Below are 24,953 nucleotides of genomic sequence, written 5' to 3'. Positions count from 1 at the left end.
GGCCAATAGGAGCTGAAATTCAAGCTGTATGTTCTTGGGTGAAATGGCTGAAGACAGCCCTGCCAGCTTGCTCCAGCTGCCTCTTGGTTATCAATCTTGCCTCCCCTTCAAAGGATTCCTGGAAGACGTGCAGAGAACACAACCCTGGCATCAACAGGTGACCTCGTCATAACCACCAGGCACTGCCCTTCATAGTTTATAAAGCCCCAGCACCTCTGTTGGAAGGCATCATCCAAGCACCATGGCGGTTCTACTGTTTACAAATGAGGGGAAAGTTGCCTAGAGGTGAAGAGACTTGCCTGAAGCCACACAGAAAAGGCTTGGCAGAACCAGACTTCTGGCTCCTAACCCCACATTCTTTTCACTGCCCTGTCCAGTCGCCAGTTCAGACCCATGTCTCCTAATGCCCACTGAAGCCTCATTCCCAGTTCTGAGCAGGTATTTCTAACCCTCCTTTTGGGAGCCCCACCCCAGCCCCCAAAGTACCTGTCCCATGCTAGACTCTGAGCAAGTATGTTCACAAATCTGCCCTCCAAACGAGGACTATTCATTCCCCCTCCCAGAGGCTCTCTCTGCAGCCAGCTGAATATCCATTGGTGGAGCGGAGCAGTGGGTAACAGCATGAACCAATATTTAGAAATAGCACAACCCCAGGAGGAGTCAGCTGCGGCCAGCTGGTCATAGCCGCTGAAGCCGCAGGTCTTTGTGGACGTGGTGTGGAAGACGACTTCCTGCTCCCGGGAACAGAGGCTCTGAGAGGGTCCTCTACCACCCCCAGCCCCTGTCTCCCCAAGACAGCTTTCCCCTGGCCAGGGAAAGCCCTGCCACCGGCCACCCGTCCACAGCCCACAGCCGGCTCCCAAGGGCAGCAAACATAACATTTCAGCTCCTGAATTGTGCAATTGTTGGGAAGAGCTGCCCCCATCCCCCCTGATCCTGGCTGCCTGCACTTGGAGGAGCCCCACGGATGCTGCCAGCCACGAGTGGGAGCAAGACCACTCCTAGCATAGGCCTTGGACTGGGGCCCACCACTGGGGAGCTCCTGGCCATGTGACTACAGGGCCATGGAATCGGGGCCAAAAAGCCCATGTCCCCTTGCACAGTAGTGGTCTGAGTTCTATATGCTTCATGGCAGAAGGCCACTTCCCTGAGGTTAGGATCTAGACAGCGCGAGCTGAGGCACTGTCCCATCTAGGACACAAGCACCGGCCATTTGCCAGCAAGCTGGCTTTGGCCACAAGCTCCCTGGGTGGGGCCCAGGCGGTCAGGGTGCAAAACACAGAGGCATTCAGATGCCGGGCCCTGGCCAAGGACAGGACTGAGCCACAGCCGCTGCCAGAGCAGGCGCTCTTCGTCCAAGAGGCATGAGGATAAGAATGACCGGAGGGCCTGGCCAGCACGCCTGGCTGAACTCTGCCAGCAGAGAAGCGGGTGATGCTCTCTGTTGTCTGTTCTCCCAGAGGCCGATCACTTGGGGAAACTGAGGCAGCACACACCACAGGTCACTGTAGCTTCAGAAAAATTTGAATCCTCCTTCATCCCTGGGGCGTGGGCATCCTTCTTCAAGTGTGTTCTGAGTCTTCCTCTCCCCTATCCCGGGTACCCTGTCCGGTGATTTGCTGGGAGGAAATCTGTCCAAGGGGCCAGGAGGCATTGACTCAACTACGTGTGCCCTGGGGGGCACTGGGAGAATACAGAGATCATTACTCGAGGGAGTCTATGGAAACGGAGGTCAGTGGTGAGAAGGAAGGCTGTGAGGGCTTCCTGGAGGAAGGTGAGATACGGCCACAGAGGCAAGGGCAGTCGGGGATGGTCACCAGCGACACCCGGCCAACCCAAGTCAGAGAAAGTCAGGGCAAAAGTCAGAAGGCAGAGGAAGGCCTGAGGATGCTAGGGAGGCCCTGGTGGGCTCTACTCAGGATGGGGATTTGGTGGGGGCTTCAGGGGGGGGTCATGCTGAGGAGGCTGGGGAGAGGACAGTTGAGGAGCAGGCACTGCCTGGTCTAACAGCCTTTGCTCTGAGACAGTAAGAGGAAGTCAGGGATCAGTTCCCAGGCAACAGGAGGCCTCAACTTTCTGCCAGTTTTCCTGGCATGAGGCTGCTCAGCACCAGTCGGGGGTCAAGTTCTAGGCTATAGGCTGAACAAAGGCCAGGCCTATGTGCGCTGGTGCCCCAGCATCCCTTTTCCACTAGAGCCTCAGTTTTCTCATCAGTGAAAAGGGAACACTGTCCCCCAACACACACACTCCCCAGGGTTGTCAAAAAAACAGGTCAATGTTTTGTAAACTGAGAAGCCCCAGCAGAGAAGCCGGTGTGGGCTATTACTGCCGTGCTGGTTGCCATTATTTATCCAGGCCTGTGTTTCTCTCCCCAGCTAGCAACCAGGCAGGGGGAGGCTGCAAGCTAATCCTGACTTGAATCTCAGCTGTGGGCGGGAATTCCGTCTGCAGGCTCCACAGACAGACCAATGACTCCTGGTAGCGGTGGGTAAATCTGTGTGGGTGGGGATCAGGGGAGGACATGGGAGAAGATGGGGAGGGCGAAGGATGGGCAGATGGGGTGGGTAGAAAGCTCCACCCACATTTTTGATTCATAAAGAAGCAAAAGTCTTTTCCTCCAAATGTTGTCTTCTCAGCAGCCTCTGCAACTCTGGGCCCACACTTTGCCAGTAATTAGCCCTTAACAAGGACCAGGTGCCTTGCTGACTTGGGGAGAAGGAAAAACAAGGGACAAATGCGGAATCAATGGCTTTATTGCCACCGAGGCCAGCTGACCACAGCCCCAACCCAGGCTTCCTAGGGTGAACTGGATGGGAGTTGTTGCGTTTGCCAAAATCCCTACAGAACAGCAGCAACTGGCTTCTTACTCAACCCCAGCATGCATTTATTGAGTACCTACTGTGTGCAGCTGCCTCTGGAAGCTAAATGCAAACTTTGAGACACATGGAGGATATGCAGCAGGACTACAGGGCAAGGAGGAAAAAAGACAAGCATATGTTGAGCACCTGCTGTATACCTCGGGCTAGGCACTTGAGGTACATTAAAGGATTTAATCCCGGGACTTCCCTGGTGGCGCAGTGGTTACGAATCCGCCTGCCAATGTAGGAGACACGGGTTCGAGCCCTGGTCCGGGAAGATCCCACATGTCGCGGAGCAACGAAGCCCATGCACCACAACTACTGAGCCTGCACTCTAGAGCCTGCAAGCCACAACTACTGAGTCCATGTGCCACAACTACCAAAGTCCTCATGCCTAGAGCCCATGCTCCGCAACAAAGAAAAGCCACCGCAGTGAGAAGCCCGCGCACTGCAACGAAAGAGTAGCCCCCGCTTGCCGCAACTAGAGAAAGCCCACGCACAGCAACGAAGACCCAATGCGGCCAAAAATAAATAAATAATTTTTTAAAAAGCATTTAATCCTCACAAAGCCAATTTTACAGATGAGGAAACTGAACTACAGAGAAGTGAAGTGACTTGCTCAAAGTTGGGACAGCTAAGCAGGAGAGCTGGGATTTGAACCCAGAGCCCCGGTTACCACTGTGCTGTGGTGGTAAGAGCCCTGGGCTTGGGGTCAAAGACCTGGCTCCACCTCTTTGCAGCTGTGTAGACTTGCTCAAGTCCCTTAATCTTCTTCAGCCTCAGTTTCTTCTATTGCAAAACGGGGCAAAATTTTGTTGCAAACTCTGAAGGGCTGTACCCATGGTAGGACTGTCATCAGGCAAGGGCAGGGGCTGGGGAGACAGCAAGTGGTGGGATGGGGTTGGGGCTGGGCTGAAGCAGGCAGGTGTGACAGAGAGATTCTGATGGAGGAAAGGAGGGGGAAACACTCCGGGGGTACTCTTCCACCCATTCACTGGACAGAGAAACCGAAGCCAGGCACCGCTGATGCTGGGGCTAGGCAGAGCGCAGGCAGAGCCTCTAGGTGCTGGATGCTCTGCGATAATATTGCCCTTTCTCCTGCTTGGGACAAGGCTGATATTGTTGCCTGGGAGGGAACCAAGAGGAGCAGGACCCCAGCCTGAAGCTGTTAGGTAGGTGCTAAATCCAGGGTCAGATTTCCAGGAGGCAGCCCAGGAAGTTGAAACAGCCAGATTCAGGAGTCAGGCGGCCTGGGGTTCTGGTCCCATGTGGCCAGGGACCTACTCTCCATCTGGGGGCCTTGTAAGAACCACTTCCAGCTCTGAGCCAGCTTCCTCCTCCATAAAGCGTGGGCAGGAGTGTTGTCACCCACATTGCAGGATTAGTTAGAGGCAACTAAATGACACCAGGGAGTTAAGAATCCCTCCTGCCTTGTGGGAGACTCTAGAACATCTCTCCTTTAGAGACTGGGAAACTGAGGCCCTGTCAAGGTTGCAATGCCAGTGGGCACAGAGCGGTGTAGAACCTCAGGCTGGTGCTTCTCTGTCCAAATGGCGTCCTGAAGAGACTTCAGAGGCAAAGCAGCCCAAAAGCAGTCTGTGGGGCGGAGGGCATCTGTCCTTCCTCCTAGGCCTGGCGTGAGGACGCCCTTGCCACAACCCAGGCGAGAGCAGAGGGCAGAGAAGTGAAGGGACTAGCTCAGCTCACATCTCCTCCCAGAGGAGCTCTCCGGGAGCCCTTGCGCCAGAGCCCAGGACGTCTGGGCTCCTCTGGGATTTTGTCCCAAATCTCTAAGGTGGAGCCTGGGACTGATCGAGCTATAAGGGTCCCCTGACCACTGACGGGGAGGAGCAGCCCAGCACGGGCCCTTTAAGAAGACTAGGGGTGGGGGGCAGACAGGACAACCCCGGCCTGAAACCGGAGCGCGCGCCGGTCGGCGCCTGCCCCGCCCCCGTGTTAAGTAGGCGGCGGGACGCCCGGAGCCCCAGCCCACGCCAGTTCTCTCGACTCTGGCGTCCAAGCTCCCGGCTCCGAACTCCGCTCCTCGCCAGTCCCGCTGCCCAGCCCGCCGCGATGCGCTCCGGCCCGCGGCTCCTGCTCTCAGCCCCCGCCCTGACCCTGGCTCTGACCTTCGCTACGTTGGTGGGACCAGCATCCACAGGTGAGTGAGGGGCCTGAGACGCCGACCTAGACTGGCAAGAGCTGTGGAGGGTTTCTTACGTAGAGGAAAGGGACAGGAGGACCCAGACTGGGAAACGAGGGGACTGCACTTCTGCCACCCCAGGCTGGGGTCTCTGGCAGTACCACCCCACCCCCAGGGGATGCAGGACCCCCAGCCATGGCTCTCCATCTAGGGGGTCATGTGGGCTCTGGTTATCTGAGGTTGGCCCCAGGGTCACTTCCCTAGGGTGTGGCTCTGTGCAGGATTGTTCTCTAGACCCAGTGGAGACACCCCAGTGCCGCCTGGGGTCCCTGTGCCCAGCAGGCTTTCTATGACTGGGTTGGTGCCCAAAGGACCCATAGTGACAGTGAGAAGCGAGTCCCCCACCTCAGACACCCAGGCAAGGAAGGGGGAGTGCTGCAAGGCGTGAAATGGGGAGGAAGCCACCCTGCCCCACCCTGTGTGGGGCCCCGCAAGCACCCCAGCCTCCTGGGGCCTCCTGCAGCTGCGCCCCAGCTCTGCTCCTGTTCCCCTTGTTCCCGGGTGCATTTTCTGTCTGGCCTCTTCACCACCACCTTCCTCCTGGCCTCCTCCTCCCGCTCCTGTCTTCTCTCTCCTCTCTTCTCACTGAGAAGGCCTAGTTAGTGGCAGACAGGACCACCCACTCTTCAGCCTCCTAGAGGCAGGGCTGGTGTCCCTCAGATATCCTGTGCCCCTCAGACAGCTCTGGGCACCCCCCTGCCACACCTCCCTGTCCCAGGCATTGGTGCTTGCCTCCAGCAGAGACTGCCGTCTGAGAGGTGCTAGGATGTGTCCGTCTCTATTGCAATGCCAGAAATCCCACCATTATGGCATTCTTCCCTTAGTTAAGGCATGGTCTAGTTATGCCATAAGAATTGTGGCCTCAGGGCCCATCAGTCATTACTACCCATGTATGTATGAATCAGTGCTTCAGCCTACATCTTTCGGGACCATTCCCAAGAACAACTTTGAGCAGAAGAAGGGCCTGAGTCTCCCTTCCAGGGACCTAGGCCACACCCCTCTCCCCATTAGATGGGGAAGCCAGTTAGAATGGACAGTAATCACAAGGCACCCAAAAGGGATATGAGTCAGGGGAGGACCCCCCAGTAGGGTGAGTCAGAGCTGGATCCCAGGCTCCCTGTTCCTGTCCCCAGGGACCCCATCCTTCAAGGTCTCAGGGCCTGGGTTGTGGGCTGGGCCTCTAGAGAGATAGGAAGGGGGCATCTGAGCTGACTAGAGAGGTCTGCTTGCCCAGCCTCCAGCCAAGGGAGGGACTCCGGTACCCACCTCCTTGGACTTCACCTGAGAGCCATTCTCAAATACCTTCTCAGCATCAACAGTGTGCAGACATTGTGCTGGGCAGTCAGGAGTGCACAGAAATGCATAGGCTGGACTTGGACTCATTCAGGAGGCAGAAAAGCAAATTAAAACTCAAACAGCAATTCCTATCGTGTCTGCAAAGATCCAGATGAGGAGAATGGTGAAGAGAAATTCAGAGGCAAGCTGGGGCGGGGCAGAGGGTGATCCTTGAGCCAAGCCTTGGGGGATGGGAAGCGGGTCAGAACTCCAGGCGAGGGCTCAATGAGCAAAGGCTCTGAGGGGGTATGAGCAGAGGGAGGTTGAGATAAGGAGTTCCAGCAGCCTGGCTGGAAGGTATATATATTTTGAGCACAAGCCAGGAAGAGCCATTGGGCTGGGGCACAGAAACCTGAGATGGCAAAATGCAGTCCACAGCCTATACCCTATTGGCAGTGGGGAGCCAGCGAAGCTTTTAGAGAGGAGAGTGACATGGTGCCAGTGGGGTTTTATAACATCAAGCCGACCCCGGCCCTTAGGAGGCATTTGGAAGTGGTGAGGGGGTGGGCAAGCTAGTATCCTGTCCCCCTCACAGGCAGAGCTCCCCTCCAAGAGCCCACCTCTGTCCCCATGCCATGTCCCCTCTGTCCCCCATCCTGGTCTCTGCAATAGGGACAGCCCCTACTGAGGAAGGTATCACTCCCACCCCTCCTGGACACCCTTAGCCCCAAAGGCCCCCAAGTCTCAGGTACCAGAGTGAGGCACACTGGGATGCTTTCCCTGCACTCATCAACATTCCAGGGCATCCAGGTCATGGGACCTGAGAGTCAAGCACCTTTGGAGACCATCTGGGCCAACCTTCCAATTGTACAGACAGGGAAACTGAGGACCCAGGGAGGAAGCAAAGTGCTGTAACCCACAGGGAAGCCCAGCTGCCCGACAAGAGCCCCTAGTCCCACTTTGTTGGAGCTCCCCTCCTGCGTGGGCAGCTAGACTTGACCCCTGTGCCACTGTGGATGATAAGTGTGATGTCCAGCCCCTTCTAAGCCCTGTGAAGCCCAGCAGAGCCACAGGCATTGGGGAGATTGGGTTTGAGCTGATGTGCTTCCAGCCAGGGGGTACAGCACAAGCAAAACTGGGAGGTCAGAGTGAGCACAGAGCGTGCACTGCCAGTGGTTCCCGTACCTCTTCCCTGCCTGGCATAGCTGACTTTTAAAGGCAGAAGGTGAGGGGCTCACATGGGACTCAGGCGGGAGTAGCTGGCAGAGAGGGTTCCTGTGTCATCTGGGTGAGGGCTCTGAACTGATGGGGATGTCTTAGAGAGCAGGGCTGGGGTGGGGACAGGGGAGCCTCAGGTGCAAGGAATTGAACCAGGGTAGATTCCGTTGCCTCTAAGGATGGTCTGGGGGAACGAATAGTGCTGGAGACAGCCTCTCAGCCTTGTGTGTGTCTGTGTGTCTGTGTGTACGTACACTGCCCCAGCCCTCCAGAGCAGGGCAGGGGCCAGGGCCCTAGGCCCAGCACCCCCCACCGGACTCTGAAAAAGCTGTTCCAGACCAAGTATAACTGAGCCCCCGCTCCCAACATTCACCCGCCTGCCCAGCCAGGACAACAAGAGTCTTTCAGTGCTGCCCGCGTGGGGGGCCCGAGGAGGGGGCCGCGCCAGGTGGGCCAGGCGGCTGATGAAGGGCCGGAGGGGAGTGGGGTGTGAGGAACTGGGCGTGCTGCCCAGGATGGGGCGGGCAGGGGAGGGGGAGTTGGAAATAGCCCTGACTACACACTCACTGGCGCACACAGATGTGAGCCCGCGCAACCGTGCACACAACCAGCGGTGCTCACAGACCTGGGCTGGGTGGGGCCTTCAGGGAAGGAGGTGAGGACAAGATGGGGGCAGGGGGTGCTGAGCTGCGCTGGGGCTCCTATTCAGTGCCAAGAGCAAATAAACAAGGGGGCCTTTAGGTCTGGGACTTGAGCCTGCTCCCTTCCAGGTCCCTCCGCTCCTTTACTGCCTTGCCGCCGACTCCTGGCCCCATCCAGCTCCCCTTTTGCCTCCAACATGCCCCTGACTCAGCGTGGGTCCAGTTCTGTAGAGCCTTTCAGAGTTAAGACTCCTCCTCCAGGTGCAGGCTTAGGGTGTGTTTCAAAAGTATTGTATTACCATTATTACTGAGTGTGTATGAGTAATTTTTGAATGAACCGAATTTGTATGAACAGTTTTGTACTTGGATTCTCCCTGGGGTAGGGGCTCCTGGCTCTCTGCTTCTCAGGAGGGTCCGTAACTCCAAACAGGGGACAGGATGGAGCTCTCTTATAACAGAGCTCCTACCTCCCGAGACACCCCGTGGTGGGGGGGGGGCACTAACCATGTTGTCCTGCAGCTTCACAGCAGCCCTATAAGTCAAGAAACATTCCCCATTTTACAGATGAGGAAACTGAGGCTCTGAGAACGAGAAGGACTGGCCTCAGGTCCCTCTTTGGGTACACAAGCCATGGTGTTCTCACTCACCCCAACAACAGCCGCCTTTCCCAGATCAGGCCAGGTAGGCAGCCACCGACCAGTGGACTCGGGCCCCCCAGCAGAGGAGAGAGACAGGCCTTCAGGAGAGAGACAGGTCCCTGAGGACCCCAGATCTCTGTTCCCATCTCTGCAGACCCCTCCAGCAAGTGCCCCCTACCTTTCCAAACCCTCCCCACTTCCTCACAGCATAAGCAGATCTTCTTCAAGGAAGCCTACCACTCCTCCACCGACAGCTGGGGTGGCAAATGAAGCCCCATCTGTCTCAGATGTAGGGTGGTGGCTCTGGGGCTGCCGTCAAGGTGGCTTGGTGGCATGGCTCACTCATGTTCTGGACAGTGCCTCTCCTGTTGACCACTCCTTCCTCCCACTCAGCTCCTGCCCACGCCCTGGCCGCTCCCCGCCTGCAGAAGTGCCAGCCCTGCCAGCTCTGACGCGCATTAGCCAGGCCTCCCGCCACTGCTCATACGAAACCATTTCAGTGTGTGTCTCTCTTGCAGCTTAAGTGTCACGGTGTGTCAGTAAGGCAGCCTCCCCTCCCAGACCTCACTGCAGAGACTCCCCAACCCAGGCCAGCCCCCCATGGTTCATAGGGAAACCAGGACCCAGAGAGGGGCAGCTATTTTCTCGGAGTCACACAGCAAATGCTTAGCAGGGTAGGGGGTAGACCTCTCTGCTGTTTGTCCTTGTACCCTGGTTTGGGTGTGGCCTTCCCCACAGGACCAGCAGCTCCCCGAGGGCAGACCTCCCATCTACTTTTCTCTGAGGTCTCCACTATCTTGCTGCACCCAGGACTGGGCCCACAAGGGGCATAGAGATCACTGAGCCAACCAGGGGTTTTCAGACTGTGTCCAAGGTGCTCCGGGGCTTTCCATTCCCATACCTGGGAATACGGGATGCTTGCACCACCCTGATTCATGCAGAGCAGTCTCGTGAACATGTGTTTACGTAAGATACAGTTTTGATAAAGTGTTCTGTGGCTTAAAAAAAAAGGCTTGAAAACCAATTAATTGCTTTGAGTTAAAACATACTGAGAGCAGGGGAGAGTCAGGTCACATACAAGAAAGGACTTCCTGGCTTTCAAAGAATCCAGATCAAGATTGATATCAATGGCCCCTGGAAGATATCCTTCCACCAGTGGAGCAAAGTCTGGGGGCCTGAAGGCAGGGAGCAGAATGTAGTCCCAGCTTCCTCCCGGCCAGCCCTGGGGACCTGGCCTCTCCTGCCCCAGCATCCCATTCCTGTCCCTCTCGGAACCAAATGGGACACTCCTGAGTATCCAGGTAGACAGCAGCCTCATGGTGCCACCTGCCTGCAGGCCCAAAGACACCATGACTGTGGCTGGGCCCTCTCTCCCCCCAGTAGATCAGCCTCCACATTCAAAGTGATGCTGTGTCCCACAGGCTGGCTGATGAACTAGAGCATCAGATAATAATCCATAATCCCTGGCACCTTTCCACCCTTGCCCAAGCTGTTGCTTGCAACTGCTCTTCTTTTTTTCTCTCCATCCTTCAAGGTCCAACTCCAGCATCACCACCCCTGGGAGGCTTTTCCAACCATTGATTATTCAGGCCTACAGCCTGGTCTGCCCCCCTTCTGGGGCCCTGCCCTCCATCTCTGTGAGATTACAAACCTTTCTCCCCCTACCTTCATCTGGCCCCTGCCCCTGTTCTGTGACCTCCATCAGCATGACACCCAGTAGGTGTATGTACATGTGTGTGCAGACACACACTTGCAAACACACACACACACACACACACACACACATAGTGTTCTCAGAAGCCTGGCTCAGGGCCTAGCAAAGAGAGTGTCCACCCCCAGAGCGAGAAGCCTGGGGGAAACCCCCAACTCAGGACACACAGCCCCCAGTTCCACCACCAGGCCAGGGCCTCTAGCCTGTGCCATCCTTCTCTCTGGGAAGATGGAGAGGGGGTGGAGGAGAGGAGACCAACTTCCGTTCCCACCTAAGAGCAGCCCCCGCCCCGACATTTCAGGAGGGGGCAGCTATAAATATCAGTGGGCCCAGGATGCTGATTCCCACGACACCAGCCCTCCCTGCCCCTTCCCTTGTGTGCAGTGACTGGGGCAAGTCCAGCTCTCCTACAGCTGGAGGCCAGCCAGGCAGGCCTCCGGCCCAGACACACACACACACACACACACACACACACACTTCTCACCGTGGTGAGGGCAGGAACGAATCATCCTTTTTGGGCGTCTTGGAGCAGCTAAGAGTAAGCTTCCCTCCCGCCCCTCAGTCCTGACTCAGGCCCCACCTCTCCCTCCTCTGAGTCCTCAGCTCCTGGAACAGGGCTGGGGGAGACAGGAGGCCAGGCTCATCGTGGTAAAGAACATGGTGTTAGGGGCCTCCCTGGTGGCGCAGTGGTTGAGAGTCCGCCTGCCGATGCAGGGGATACGGGTTCGTGCCCCGGTCTGGGAGGATCCCATATGCCGCGGAGCGGCTGGGCCCGTGAGCCATGGCCGCTGAGCCTGTGCGTCCGGAGCCTGTGCTCCGCAACGGGAGAGGCCACAACAGTGAGAGGCCCGCGTACAGCAAAAAAAAAAAAAAAAAAAAAAAAAAAAAAGAACATGGTGTTAGAGAGCTTAGAATTTAATTCCAGCCCTACAACTCGATACCGGTGACCTGGCCTTTCTGAGCCTCAGTTTTCTCCTCTCTGAAATGGGATAAATAATTCCTACCTCCTATGTGTGTTGGGGATTAAAGCCCTTTGCCTGGAGTAAATGCTCAGTAGGTGCCTGGTCCTGAGGTTGCTGTTATTCTGTTTTTCCCATCTTCTTCTGGAGTGGGGCAGGCCCAGCAATGGTGGCGGGGGACGGGTGGGGGGTGGTTCCTGCTTAGGAATCTTTGAGAAAGTTTCCAAAGCAGGGGATTGGAGAGGGTCTGTGTGGGGACGAAGTGACACGGAAAGGGGGAGGCAGGCTCCCAGGGGACCTGTCAAGCCAGCCTCTGCCCGCCAGCCCAGGACCCTTTAGAAAGGGGGGTGGGGGTAGGTCCTGCATCTGACTGACTTACTAGGCTGAGGTCCACACACCTCTCCTGTGTGAGGAGAAGCAGGACAGCCCCTTGCAGCCCCACCCCAAAGCCTAATGGTCCCTTGGATGGAGATGGTTGAGCCAGGACGTAGCACAATCAACCTGTTGAATGAATGACCAAATGAAACTCAGACCCTGTCCCAAGAGCAGATGGGTGGGGACAGAGAGAAGGAGCAGGCCTCGACACCTTTTATAAGATGGGGAGCCTAGAAGCCTGTCTTTTCCCTGCTCTCTGCCCACCCTTCAGGGGCCCCTCTGGAGGTAGGGGCTGGAGGCCAGGGCCCAGTGATGTGAGATGGCTCCCATGAAGCTCCCATGGGACTATTACCACCACTCATTAAGCAGTAGTGGCTGCATCATGAGGAGCAGGATCCAGAATGAAGGACTGAGGGATTCTCTCTATCCTGGGCTGCTTGGACCCATCAGGGGTGTTGGTGATGCCTGAGTCCATGTATGCGTAAGATCAGAGTTGGTGGAGGTGAAGGGAAGTGAGTCTCAGGAAATGGCTACAGAGTGGGGTGAGCAGCCTCGGGGAGTGCCAACTGGAGGGACACTCTGGATAAAAAGCCTGGGCCCCCAAGTCAAGATCCCAGTGTGGGGGCATCCTCTGCTTTCACCCCCAGAGAGGTAACCTTCTGAACAGACTATTGGGCAAAGACTGGTCAGCTCCCCAGATGTGTGCTAATAGAATCCAGGCTCCTGCCCCCGGCTGAGGCTCCATCTCTGGACATCGGGTGCCCATGTGCTTCCAGACACTCATCTGGAGCCCATCTGAGCCTCTCCAGGGGCAGGTACTCAAATGGGAACCCCTCCTTCCAACTGCTGACAGCCCTGGGATAGAAGAGATATTGTAGGGACCTGAGCCAAATGTGTAATGGCAGCCCTTGGGATACCTGGCCCTGCTGTGTGGCCTTGGGCAGACCTCTGTCCGTCTCTGGGCCCCTGGGTAGGATCTTCATTCTCCAAGGTCAGCTCTAAAATTCTGAGCTCGGGCTTCCCTGGTGGCTCAGTGGTTGAGAGTCCGCCTGCCGATGCAGGGAACACGGGTTCGTGCCCCGCTCCGGGAAGATCCCACATGCCGCGGAGCGGCTAGGCCGGTGAGCCGTGGCCGCGGAGCCTGTGCTCCGCAACGGGAGAGGCCACAGCAGTGAGAGGCCCGCGTACCGAAAAAAAAAAAAAAAAAAAATTCTGAGCTCAAGCCTCTTGGGAAAAGGACAAAGATCTCTGCTTCTATCCAGAGAGAGCTGGCTGCTTATCTAGGTCCACACAGCAAGGCAGGCTAGGCTCAGAACAGGGCTGAGAGGTGGCCCAGCCTGCCAGAGCTCTCTGGCATCAAGAAACCGTTTTCCTAAGTTGGCACGGAGCCCTGGGGCTCTCCTGGGATGAGAGCAGCAGCTCTTCTCCACCCCCAGTTCCCCTCTTCCACCCCCACCCCCAGCCCCACCCTACCAAAAATAAACCCAGTCTCCCCATCTTGTACCAGCCAGACCCACCCAGCCCCTCCAGAGAAAGTTGAGTCACTGCTCAAAGCTGCTCCTTTTTTTAACTGTCTGAGTCACCGGTTGTGGCTGTAGCTCCATGACACATGCCCCAGGCTGTAGCCACCCCACAGCCCCCAACGACACAACCAAGGGAGGGGAGGGGTCTGAATAGAGGCTGGCAGCAGGTGTGAGCCCAGGCCATAGCCTCAGCCTGCAACTCCTCCAGGCCCGGGGAATTCACCTCCTAGCAAGTCAGAGCCCAGACCTGTCCCCAGCAGTCCTGGAACTGCCCTGCCCCCTCTGCCAGGACAGTCCTTCCACGATCTTGGCGACGAAGCCCGTGTGCATCGGCTCTGCCCCCACAGCTTTGCTTTGCCTCCAAACGGACCCGGGCCTCCCAGCATTAGATTGACGGGAACAGAGGGTCTCCAGGTCCTGGGGGTGGGAGGAGTAGGCAAGGCCTGGCCTTCTTTGGTACAGGCCACAGAGATGCCTAATTCTTGCCCTTTCTCACCTGGATCCAACTCAGACTGACCAGTCTGCCCAGAGCACTGTGAAGACTTTCTGTAGGACGGAACGCCCCACTTCAGATCTCCCCTTGCTTCCTCTATCTCCTCTCTATTCAGGGCGTCCGCTGGGCTGCAGATCTCTCTCCCCGGACCCCTGTCTGTCTCTGGGTCCTCCCCAAGGCTGTCTCTCCATCTCTCTCCCCATCCCTGCGTCTCTCTCTGGCTGCCCTGTTCTCTTTCCTTTACCAGTCCGCTGGCAGGCGGCACCCGTACCCCCAGAGGTCCTTCTCTGCCTCCTGTGCCTTGCAGACATGTAACACACCCTCACCTCCACCCATTCCCACAAAGAACTCTGGGCCCCAGGGACCGATTCTGAGAGAAAATTTCCATCCTCCTCACCCAAGTCCCCTCCTTCCCCTGCCCCAAAGTGCAGGCTACATCCTGTCCCAGGGAATGTCAGGATCCCACAGGCACTTCCTTGGGGGCTGAGAAAGGGGGGCAGGGGGCCTGGGAATGGCTCCACCCCCAGCGCCTGCCTGAGCGGGAGCCTGCGCAGCCTCAAACCCCATCCATCTCCTGTCTGTGGCTATGGCCTCCAGCTATAAATAGGTGTTCTGATTCTATTTTCTTTAAAAACAAGCACCAGACTGTCACCACAGGCCCAGAAAAGGGCTCCCTCGTTGGGGCAGTGCCCCACTCTGCCCCAGCCATTGTGTCCAGCCTCACCCCACCCCCCCGGGGCCCTGGAGGGCAGAGGAGGACTGAAAGAAGCCTGGAGGTAAGACAAGTGGGGGGCAGAGCTGGGGCAAGCTCCCAGGTGCAGCCCCTCGCTGCTGGGTCAGCCAGGGAACGTGACACCCCTCCTGCCCTGTTGGGCCCCTCCCTCCTATCTTGCCATCTCTGTCACCAGTCTTGTCCCTTTAAGGCTCACACTGTTAACAGAGAGAGGTGACAGTCACACAGCTCCCCAAGCCACGGTTGAGTCTCTTTGCACCCCAAATGCAGAGAAGGAGCTATGGGGAAGGGTGGGGGAGGACTTCTTCCCTGAAGGGGCATGAGGGCATTTCACAGGCAAAAAGGAACGAAGAGCTTGCTGGGCAGAAGGCCCAGCCTGAGCGAAGGCCACAATGGGGACCTGTTAGGTGTGGATGGAAAACAGCCCAAGGTCTGTGAGGCTGGCACGTGGGGTGTTCAAAGGAGTGAACAGGAAAGCCTGGCGGGGCAGGGGCAAGCTCACCCAGCACCTTCAGTGCCACCCCAGAGGGCTGGGGCTTGATGATGGGGCACTGGGGAGCCATCGAAGGCATCCAGGCAAGGGAGGAGGATGGAGCCCCGCCGTTTAGGTTCACTGTGGCTGCAATTAGCAAAGGGAGGCCGCAAGGGATGGTGACCATGTGTCTTGTGGGATGGCACAGAGAGGCAAGAGGGGGAGACAGACTTGAAGGACAAGTAATGGAGCTGAATGGAGGGAACATTGATTCATGGTCAGGAACAGGGAGAGGGTCAAAGCAACTTTCAGGTTTCTGCCCAACGGTGGGTACGTGTGGGGCCTTCACCGGGTGGTGAGCAGGTTGGAGGAGAGATGATACTGAGTCTGGCTTGAGCAGGTGGGCTGGGATTTGGGGGTTCCTATAGATGTTCCCGGTGTAGACGTCTAGGGGGCATTGGCAGGCAGGCCCAGAGCCCTGGAGACTCGGTGCTTGAGACAGAGATATAGGTACAGCAGCAAAGAGGCAGTGCCTGAGGTCAGGGGAGAAGAGGTGGGCTGGAGAGAGGGTGGCAGAGGTGGGGCACAGCTCAGTGGGTGCTGACGGACTGAAGGGGTCTGCGGAGTTGTCAGATGGGGGTACTAGGCAAGGAACCATTCCAAGAGGAGTCAGGCCTGCCCAGCAGTGGAGCGGGGGCCGGGGGTCTGGGGATCTCTGGCAGAACCTGCAGACCACCAGCAAGGACACTGTGGTTTCCTGGTCCACCCTCCTAGGCCACACACTCCTGCTGGCACAACACCAGTGCCAGGAACTTGCTTCTCTGCCTGGCTGCTGTCAGACAGCAATGCTGTTAGAAAATCCCTTGTATGGGGCAAATGTCACCACCATTTGATCCTTGCATTCCCTTAGGTGCTCATGTTTCATCTGTTGGTACCTGTGTATGGGCCTCCTAGATGGCAGATGCGCTGGCCCGGAGATACAGGCCTTGGGACCTGTCCTCAAGAGCCTCCAGTCTAGCCAGGCCCGTGGCCCTTCAGGCCAGAGGTGGCTGTGCTGTACCCACTGTAGTGATCACACCTCCCCACCAGCCCCTTTCTGCTGGGCTGGGCTGGCCAGGGGACAGGTGTGTGTGTATTTGTGTGTGTGTTGGGGGGATGATCCCTGACCCAAGCCTCTGCTTTCCCCAGTCTCCTGGATGTGGGACTTCTGTCTGCGGGGTCATCCCACCCCTCTTTCCTATATTTCAGATGGGGGAACTGAGGCACAGATGGCTGTGGCTTCTCCAAGGCACACAGCCTGTTGAGCACAGTCTGTGCCAAATTCGTCCAGGCTTCTGTCCAAACCCACAGTCATTGCTTCCACTATTCCCCATCCCAGCTCGCACACTCACTGTCTCCAAGGCCAGCCTGCCAGGCTGGGGGAAGCCCTGAGACACCTCCCCAGCAGCCCTGCCCTTAGAGGTTTCTCATCCCAGAGCGATGGGGAGACTTGGAGATGAGCAACAGGCGTCCCTCCTCTGGCTTCTGCCCAAGAGAGGGGCTGGCCCATCAGAGAGCAGGCTTCTCACCCTGGGCAAAGCCCACACCCCCTGCCTCTCCACTCTCGTCTCTCCCCTCCAGGACCCCCGTGGGCATGGGTAGCACTATCAGGGGTTTCTGGAATGTGCCATCTGCAGCCAGCCTTGAAGAAGGTCCCTCCCTGATCCGGCCGGCCCCAGACCAGACCCCATCCAGCCACACTGGGAAAGGCCAGCTGCCAAACCACCCATCGAAAGCAGATGCTTTCCCCTCCCTTCCTCACTCCCTCCCACCACCACCCCGGACCCTGAGAGAGGGAGCCCCTGAGGACTGAGGACCGAGGACCGGAAAGGAAGGGAAAAAAGTGTGTCTTCCCAGGCAGGAGGCCAGCTCTCACACCCTCCTCCCACTGGGGCCAGCCGCAGATGCTCCACTTCCGATTCACAGGCAGCAACCAAACCCACCCCCCCCTCCCTGCTTCTGTGTGCACACACCCCTCCCTGAACCCACAGCACTCAGCTCTGGAGCCACAGCCACAGGGGCTCGAATCCCAGCCTTGCAGCTGCTCTTCTTTAGGCCCTAACACAGATGACTGCTGTCTCTGACCCTCAGTTTCCTCACCAGTAAAATGGGAGCAGCTTCACAAGGACCCTGTTGCAGTGGGGGACTGCAGACCCATGCCAGGCGAGGGTCCTTCACTCTGTTTCTTCCCTTCCAGGACCCCTACCTCAGCCTGGGCCCACTGAGATGAGGATCCCACCCTACTTCTGGGGCCAAGAAAGCCAGAAGGAATGGGATGTGGAAAAGGGCATAGAAATCCACTCAGCTGCCCTATAAGGAGGAAAATTATAAGGCAAGGAAAAGCCGCTCGGAATTGCTCCATGCCACAGCAGCCCCACCCTGGGGAGCAGCAGGGCCTCCACAAAGACTCCATTGAGGGCCCCGCTTCCTCCACGCCCCTGCCCTCCAGCCTGGGTGGACTCTGGGCTGCTTCTTCCAGCAAAACCTCTCATTTTCCCTCCCACTTCCTCTGTGCCGCACGTGGCCCCAGGGTTGGAACATGTGGCTGGGATCCCAGGACGCCAACCCTGCCCCTGTCGATGTCTGTGGACCAAGCTCAGCATCTCCCACCCCACCCGTTCCCTGCTTCCTCTCCAGGGGTACTCACCTTCCAGAGGGGATCCCTGAATTGGAAATGTTCCCCAGTGTATGCCACTCAGCATGGGTGGCCTCTGGATGCTTGGTTAGAGGACCGGTAGCTGAGACCAGTGACCAGAGTCAGGGCTCAGCCAATAGCTAAGGAAACTGTTGTCCTGCCCTGGCCTCCTTGGCCTTGCAAGGAACCAGAAAGGCAACCAAAGAGGTCAAGTACCCCGAGAGTGAGTCTCAGGGCTCAAGAGTTCTTGGAGTGAGGAGGGATGGGACTATCTTGACCCCAGCGAGGTCTTCGTAGTGTTGAGATGGGGAGGTGGTCAGACAGGGCCTGGAGTTCCTGCTCTCTGTTGAGACAGCTTTTGTCTCCCAAGAGGAAGGTTGCTTCTTTAAGTCTCATGTGATTTTGAACTAACCTACCATTGTTCCTATGGCTGTGGCTCACAGGGCAGGAGAGGAGCAGGTGGTCGGTAGGCCTCTGGGTTATTCCCCGGTCTGGAATCAGTGGGTAGGAGAGCCAGCGCAGTGAGCACAGTGGGTCTGCAGGTGTGTGAGCCTCTCACAGGCAGCCAGCCCTGGCAGGTAGTGAGCCATCTAGCCTTGGCTCTATGACCCCTGTGTCAACCACCAAGGGCAGGTTATGTTGCCCCTTTGGTCTGACCTGAAGTCATCCCCGTAACTTTCCCCCGTTACCTTCAGTGGTAACAGGCTTGGTGGAAGGTCATAGCTCGGTTTGAGAGGACTGAGCCTTGGGGGGCTATGGAACATGCTGAGGGAGGGGCAGACACCTGAATAGATGCAGTGACCACTTCTCCCTTGCCCCAGCGCCCAGGGCGGCAGGCGTGGCCAGGGAGTCATGGTCCAGTACCCAGAGCCAGCCTGGGCCCACCGCACCAGATCCTCACCTGCCCATGCTCACCTCGACCCGCTGTGACGCATGGCGCTGCCCCGCACTCATTCACACTCAGGCCCACACGCAGCCCACTGTGGCCGTTCAGGGGTCTGCAGTGCTCTGTGGGGCTGAGTTCTCATCTCAGAATATTTGCTTTCCCAGCCCTGAAATGGGCGGGAGCAGTCAGCCTCACCGGCAGTCCTGGGAGCTGAAGCTCTGGTTCTAAATCAGAGGGAACTTTGCACCCCACCCTCCTCAGGGGTCCCCTGGCTTGGCGGCAGAGTGCTGGTAAAGAAAAAGCAAGTCCCTTGGAGGCGTGAGAGGAGGGGATCAGGCCTTAGGTCCAGAGGGCCTGGGTGATGGGGCGGAGCCCCAGGCCCATCCCTGCTCTCACACAGGGCCAGCATTCAGCCCGCAGGTGGGCCACTCACACTCTCTCTCTCTCTCTCACACACACACACACACACACACACACACACACACACACACACGAGGGGAGACAGAGAGCCCTTCATCCCTGCCTTGGCCCTCCCGGAACATCCCACCCTGCAGCCCCCGGTCAGACTCCCTCAGGGGGACTCTCCCAGCCTCACTGCTGCCTACCCAGGGCCGGGATCTGGAACCAGGATCTTTCACCCCTGGTGCCAAACCCCAAGAGGCTACAGTGGAGAAGCCCAGCTTTGTCCCCTCCCTCCACAGCTGGCTGGTGGGGTGCCCCCTCCTCACTCTCCTCGATCCTGTGCACAGCAGCAGGCTCACTGCCGACATCCTGCCTCTTCTGTCTCTCTTGGTTTTTCCTCCCCCATCTCCTTCCTCAGGCCTCCGTCTGGATCCCTGAGTTCAGTCTTTGTGGAGGAGGGAGTCTTTATTTCTCATTCTCACTTTTACTGTCTTTCTCAGGCTTTCTGTATCTCCCAGGTTAGTTCTCCTCTTCCATCCCCGTCGCTACATTATTATATTTGTGCGTGAATGAATGAATGAATAATGGTTCCCAAGTCTCATCCCCATCCGTCTCTCACCTCCTGCTCCGCCTCGGTACCACTGGATGTACCTTCCCCACATCCTCATATCCAGGTCTCCCACCACCCACCCTTGACTGTGGGGCTGGGCACTTTCCACTGGCCATCCTGCCGGCAGCTCTGGGCTCCCAAACTTTCTCCCTTATAAAGTCAGGCAGCAGCAGACACCCAGGAATGCTGCAGCTGCCCATGACGCATGCCAGCTCTGGGGCTGCCTGGATGCTCCCAGGCAACCAGGAATGTGGTGGGAGGGAGTGCACAGAGATTGACTGCCTGGGGTGGGGTGCCCAGGCAGGCAGGGCTCCAACAGGTGGCAAGGCCAGGAGCTGCAGGCTTTCTGCTTCTCTCTGTCAGATTGCTTCTCCCCTGGAGCCTCAGTTTGTCTGTCTGGTAAGTGGAAGCCAAGTACCCTACTGCAGGCAAGGGCCACAGAGAACTCTGATGTTGTGGAACCCATCACCAAGGAGTGAGGGTCCCAGGGCTGGGGAGACAAGTCTGGCTCTCTGGACTGTTCTGGGGCAAGGGTGGCACTCCCAGTTACAGCCGGGATGGGACAGAGGAAAGAGGGGGACCAAAGACCAAGAGACAGAGAGAAGAGGAAAAGCAGAGGCAGAGACAAGGTAGATGTGGGACAGAGACGGGGAGAGAGACAGACTGGCCAGCCCCAGGGGATCTGAGGACCCAGAAGGAGCAGGGTCTGCAGCAACCCCAAGACTGGAAAGGCACTCATGCTTGAGACCCTGCCCCTGGCCAGCCTGGGAGGGAGTGGGGAGCCTGAGAGAGACTGAGAGGCCAAAATCCTGCTGATAGGCAGAGGGTTGAGCGCCATGATGGAAGTAAGCCTCATGTTTGGGGTCCCCCAGGGACAGGGACCAGGTCCCCATTCATAAACATCCTAGGAGTGGCCCAGGGAGCCAGGAGATACCAGCATAACCCATGCTGTGCCAGAGGGTGGCTTGTTGGGGGACCTTGGCCTAGGCTTCATCCCCCAGTGTGAGAAAGGGCCGCAGTGGGGACGGATACAGACTCTTTCTGTGCCCCCAGCCCTCCTCTCAGGAAGAGGGATGGAGCGCCCACCCTGGGCCCAGACAGCAGCGCCCTGTTCGTGGGCAGGAAGGGTGGGAAGCTGTGGGATTCTCCACCTTCAGCAAACCTCTCGGGTGGATGGGTGCCGGGTGGGAGGGGCTGCAACCCTCCAGGAACACACTGCCCCTTTCATGGAGTCAGGCACAGCCAAAGTCATGGCGGGCGGGCACCGAGGGGCAGGACAGGCCTGGGCACAATCACTGCTCTGTCCTGGCAGCTCCCAGCCCACACGCATACACATGCACAAACACACAGCCTTACGCAAACCCAAAATACACTCCCAGCAGCCACCCACACACTTGCACACACATGCAAGTACACATCTACACCCCCCTGGACATTCACCTGTGTATCCTCTTCCAGGCAGAGAAACCCATACCTGTGGCACTCCTCCTGCCCCTCCTACTTGTCCCCCAGACCCTTGGGGGCATCCTGCTCCCCGCATGCCAAAGGCCTGGAGCCACCCAAGCAGCCCACACCATTAACCCTCTGCACACTCACGTTTGAGAGCAGACCCAGACCAGAAAGGGACCTCCAGGACTAATCCCCACAGACAGGAGGAGAAAAGAGTGGGAAGGAGTGCCCATTTTACAGAATGGTGACACTGAGGCCTGAGTTGGGCCCCTTCTTCTGGCCCAGAGGGCAGCCCACATAGCTGCTGCAGGCCTCAACTGGTGTTTTGGTGAATCGTGGGTCTTCTTGGCCCAGGAGAGTCAAGGACAGTTCTCCAGGCAGTAATGATGCCTCCTCTCCTCCCCCCCCTGCCCTGGCACCCCTCTCCGTCTGCTGAGCCTGGTGTGGCCCATGCTTCTTTTCTCTCTACTCCTCTGTCTTCCACATTTCCAGAGCCTGTATATCCCTGCCAGTCTCCTGTCCTTGCTTCCCTCTGCCCATTTCCCTCCCTCTCTGCTCCTCTACACAACCCTCACCTCCCCCAGGAAGCCCTCCGGGATTGACTCCAAGCTCATGACTTCTTTATCCTGCATCCCCTCTCCATTCGAAGCCCCTCTCCAACTGTCCCCCTGCCCCCAGCCCAGAACGGGGACTCTGGGTTCTTACAACTGCAGCCCATCAGAGACAGTAAGAGAGGCAGCAGAAGGAGACCAGGAGGTGGGGGGAGTGGCACTGTCAGAGTTTCCAAAATCCTGGCCAGCAAGGCCTCAGAGGCCTCCGTTGGGGCGAGGGGGCTGCCTGCCCTGTGCGGTCCCAACAGCACAAGGCAGCTTGTGTGAGCCCTTTCCCGCCTGGCCCCGCAGGAAACAGCAGGGCTCAGCCCCTCAATGGGCCCATTCAGACCCCAGCTCTCTGGAAAGAACCTCTGCTTCCTGTCACCCTCCCACTCTGGCCTGGAGAACCAGGCCTAACAGGCTGCTACTCTCCCCTGCTGGGAGGGTGCTGGAGGCAGGTGGTTCAGTGGTTAGAGACAGCCAGCTACTTAAGTTCCTGCCTTCTCCTCAGCTTGACTGTGCCCTGGCAGATTGACATCCACCTTTAGCAAAAGGGAGTGTGGGTGAGGGCTTGTGCTCACTCCCACACAGGGGAAGCAATGGGCCCCCAACTCCTGCGTGGTAGGCAGGTAAATGTTTAGCAACAGGCTCTCCTGGAGACAGGGAGCCCTGATTTGTAGTGTTTGCCTCGTTCCGTGGTATAAATGTTCTCACTGGGCAACATCACCTGGCTTGCAAAATTCCTGAAAATGTAACAATCAGCTCTTGCCAGCTGTTCTGAGTTCCTACGTGCCACGGTGGTGGCTCCATCCTGCGGGGCCACCTGCCGCCACTCTTTGGCTGTGGCTGCCCTCAGTTTAGTGTGCTGCATTTTGTTCTTAAGAATTGATGATCTTGCAGATAAGGCACCCCTGTAGGTGCCTGCCAGCTGCCAGTTCCTTGGTCTGTCCCTCACGGTCACCGAGGTGTCCTGGGCCTGCTGGGCTGTGTCCGCCTGGATGGTTTTGCAGTTCTCCTTTGATTCCTTTAGCTTCCCAAACAAGGCTCTGGTGTTGCCAGCAAGTGCTGGCAAGAGGGGATAAGTAGAAGGGATTTCAGCTCAGTCTGGGGGGAAGAGCATCATCTTTCTTGGATATCCCTCCATCCCTCCAGGCTGTGTTGGCTGCCCTTAGGACATACAAGTCTGGGACTCCTCCAGTGGCTGATGCTACTTCTTCAGGTGCATGTCAGCTGGCTCAGGCTGCCCGGGGACCAGCATGTATATGGCTGGTGCCAGATCATCCCTATCAAAGCCATCAGCCTTTACTCACTCTCACCGGATTTAAGAGAAGCCCAAGGGGGGTGGATCATCCCTGTAACCCATTCCTGTCTCCCCAGCCCTGGATGTCAAGTGGGGAGAGTCAACATTATATATGGCACTAATCTCCACAAAAGGAATGGACCAGAAATTGTGGCAGTAGGTTAGAGGCCAAGGGAGGCTAATTTGGGGAAACTGCCTGGAGGGGGTGACAACTTAAAAAGAGGAGGTGTCCCTACACAGGGACCACTGACCCTGGGAAACCCCAAATATGACCCCCTGTCTTGGGAGGCCCTCTGGCCTGCCCATCAGGCCGTCATCCCCTCTCAGGCCTTGTCTTCAGCCTCAGACCAAGGCTTGAAGAACTCAGCTCTTGTCATCCCTGGCTTCCTGGCCATGGTGGAAATAAAGGGGCCGGATCTGACCGCTCACCAGGGACCTTTAATAGCTAAGCAGCAGGAAGCAATACAGGGTGATGGAGGAAGTCTGGCCCTTTTTGGGTCCGGCACTGCATGTGGTCTCCATCTAGCCTCAGAGCCTTTGCTCTTCGATGGACTCAGGCCAACAAGCTGCCCCCACCGACCCCCAAAGACAGCTGGGAGCATGGCCCAAGAGAGATGCAGGGATGGGTGGGTTGCCTGACTTAGCACCACCAGAGCCCAGCTGTGGTCCCAGCCAACCCAGGGGCTAAACCATATGGGCGCTTAGGAGAAGGAATTTGAGCAGAGATCAGTTTGGGTAGAGGTGGTTCTCCTAGAGCTTCATTCCTGGGGGTTGTGACCATCGGGCCAGGTGATCAGGCCAGTGACCATTTCCCTTTGAGCCAGACCCAGGATGGAGATTCCTCTGAGGGCCAGGGGAAGACAGCCAGAGCTGCCAGAGGCCTCTGGCCCCAGAAACCTCTGAGGAAGAGACCTGAGATGCTTGAAATGCTGGGTCTGGCCTCCTTCAGAGCCAGGGTCTGGGCTGGACACAAGGTGAGGCCGTGTCTTCTGGTGCCAGGACCAAGCAGGTGCTGGGACCAGCTGAGGCCACGGGAGAGCGCCACATAGGAGAACCGTGAGGGAGCACCAGCATGCCATGCCCTCCCTGCAGCCCACCCGTCCACCCTGCAGCACCTCTCCTCCAGGCAAGGGGCTAAGCTTCACCACAGCTCTCTCTGTCACACAGCCTCCTTCTTCGGAGAGAACCACCTGGAGGTGCCTGTGGCCATGGCTCTGACTGACATAGACCTACAGCTGGAGTTTTCTACGTCCCAGCCCGAAGCCCTGCTTCTCCTGGCGGCAGGCCCGGCTGACTACCTCCTCCTGCAGCTCCACTCTGGACGCCTGCAGGTCAGTGACATCTCCCTGCTGGACTCCTCTAGCTTTGAGTGGCCCCCAACCGGTGGTGTGACCCTGTGGGAGTCACTTTCGCCTTGAGGTCTCAAGTTCCCCACTGTGAGATGGACAGAAGCATCCCAGAAGGTGTGACTTCCTCATGAACCAGCTCTGCCCTCCTGCTCTCTAGCCACACTTCTCACCACGACCCCTAGCCGGTCCTTTGTGTCCTGATCACCCTGGCTGCTTTCAGTTGCCTGCCGTCTCGTGGTCTCTCGCTTCTGCTCACTACACTCCCTCTGCCTGGTGCAAGCCTCACTCATTCCCTGCACCTGCCTAACTCCAGCCTCTCCTTGAAGTCTCAGCATGGGCATCCCTTCCTCACCTGGACTGGGTCCCCTCTCCTGGGTTCCAGCACCCCGTGCACTCCTCTGGCATAGCACCAATCACCCTGATTCACCACGGTCTGTCGATGATGGAACAACCAATACTGCCACAGCTTCCTCAGTTTTCTGTTTCATCCTTCAAGTCACCACAAGCTTTATTAGCAAAGAGTCTTCTGGCTCTCTCTTGAGGTTTCCCCCTAACCATGAAGAGTTTGAGAACATGAGGTCTTAGTCCAAA

General features: G+C 57.6%; 1 protein-coding gene across 1 annotated transcript in view; it reads left to right on the top strand.

The window, feature by feature from the left end:
* Positions 1-4,576: 4,576 nt before the first annotated feature.
* Positions 4,577-24,953, top strand: part of CSPG4 (chondroitin sulfate proteoglycan 4) — a 36,393-nt gene continuing 16,016 nt past the window's right edge. The window contains exons 1-2 of the mRNA XM_082618092.1: positions 4,577-5,019; positions 24,181-24,344. Of these exons, the coding sequence (XP_082474218.1) occupies positions 4,932-5,019; positions 24,181-24,344 (252 nt within the window). The 5' untranslated portion in view covers positions 4,577-4,931. The remainder of the gene's footprint in view (positions 5,020-24,180; positions 24,345-24,953) is intronic.

This window comes from Mesoplodon mirus (assembly GCF_964341445.2).
Source record: "Mesoplodon mirus genome assembly, chromosome: 4".
NCBI classification, from domain to species: domain Eukaryota; kingdom Metazoa; phylum Chordata; class Mammalia; order Artiodactyla; family Ziphiidae; genus Mesoplodon; species Mesoplodon mirus.
This window is presented reverse-complemented; position numbering and strand designations above follow the sequence as displayed.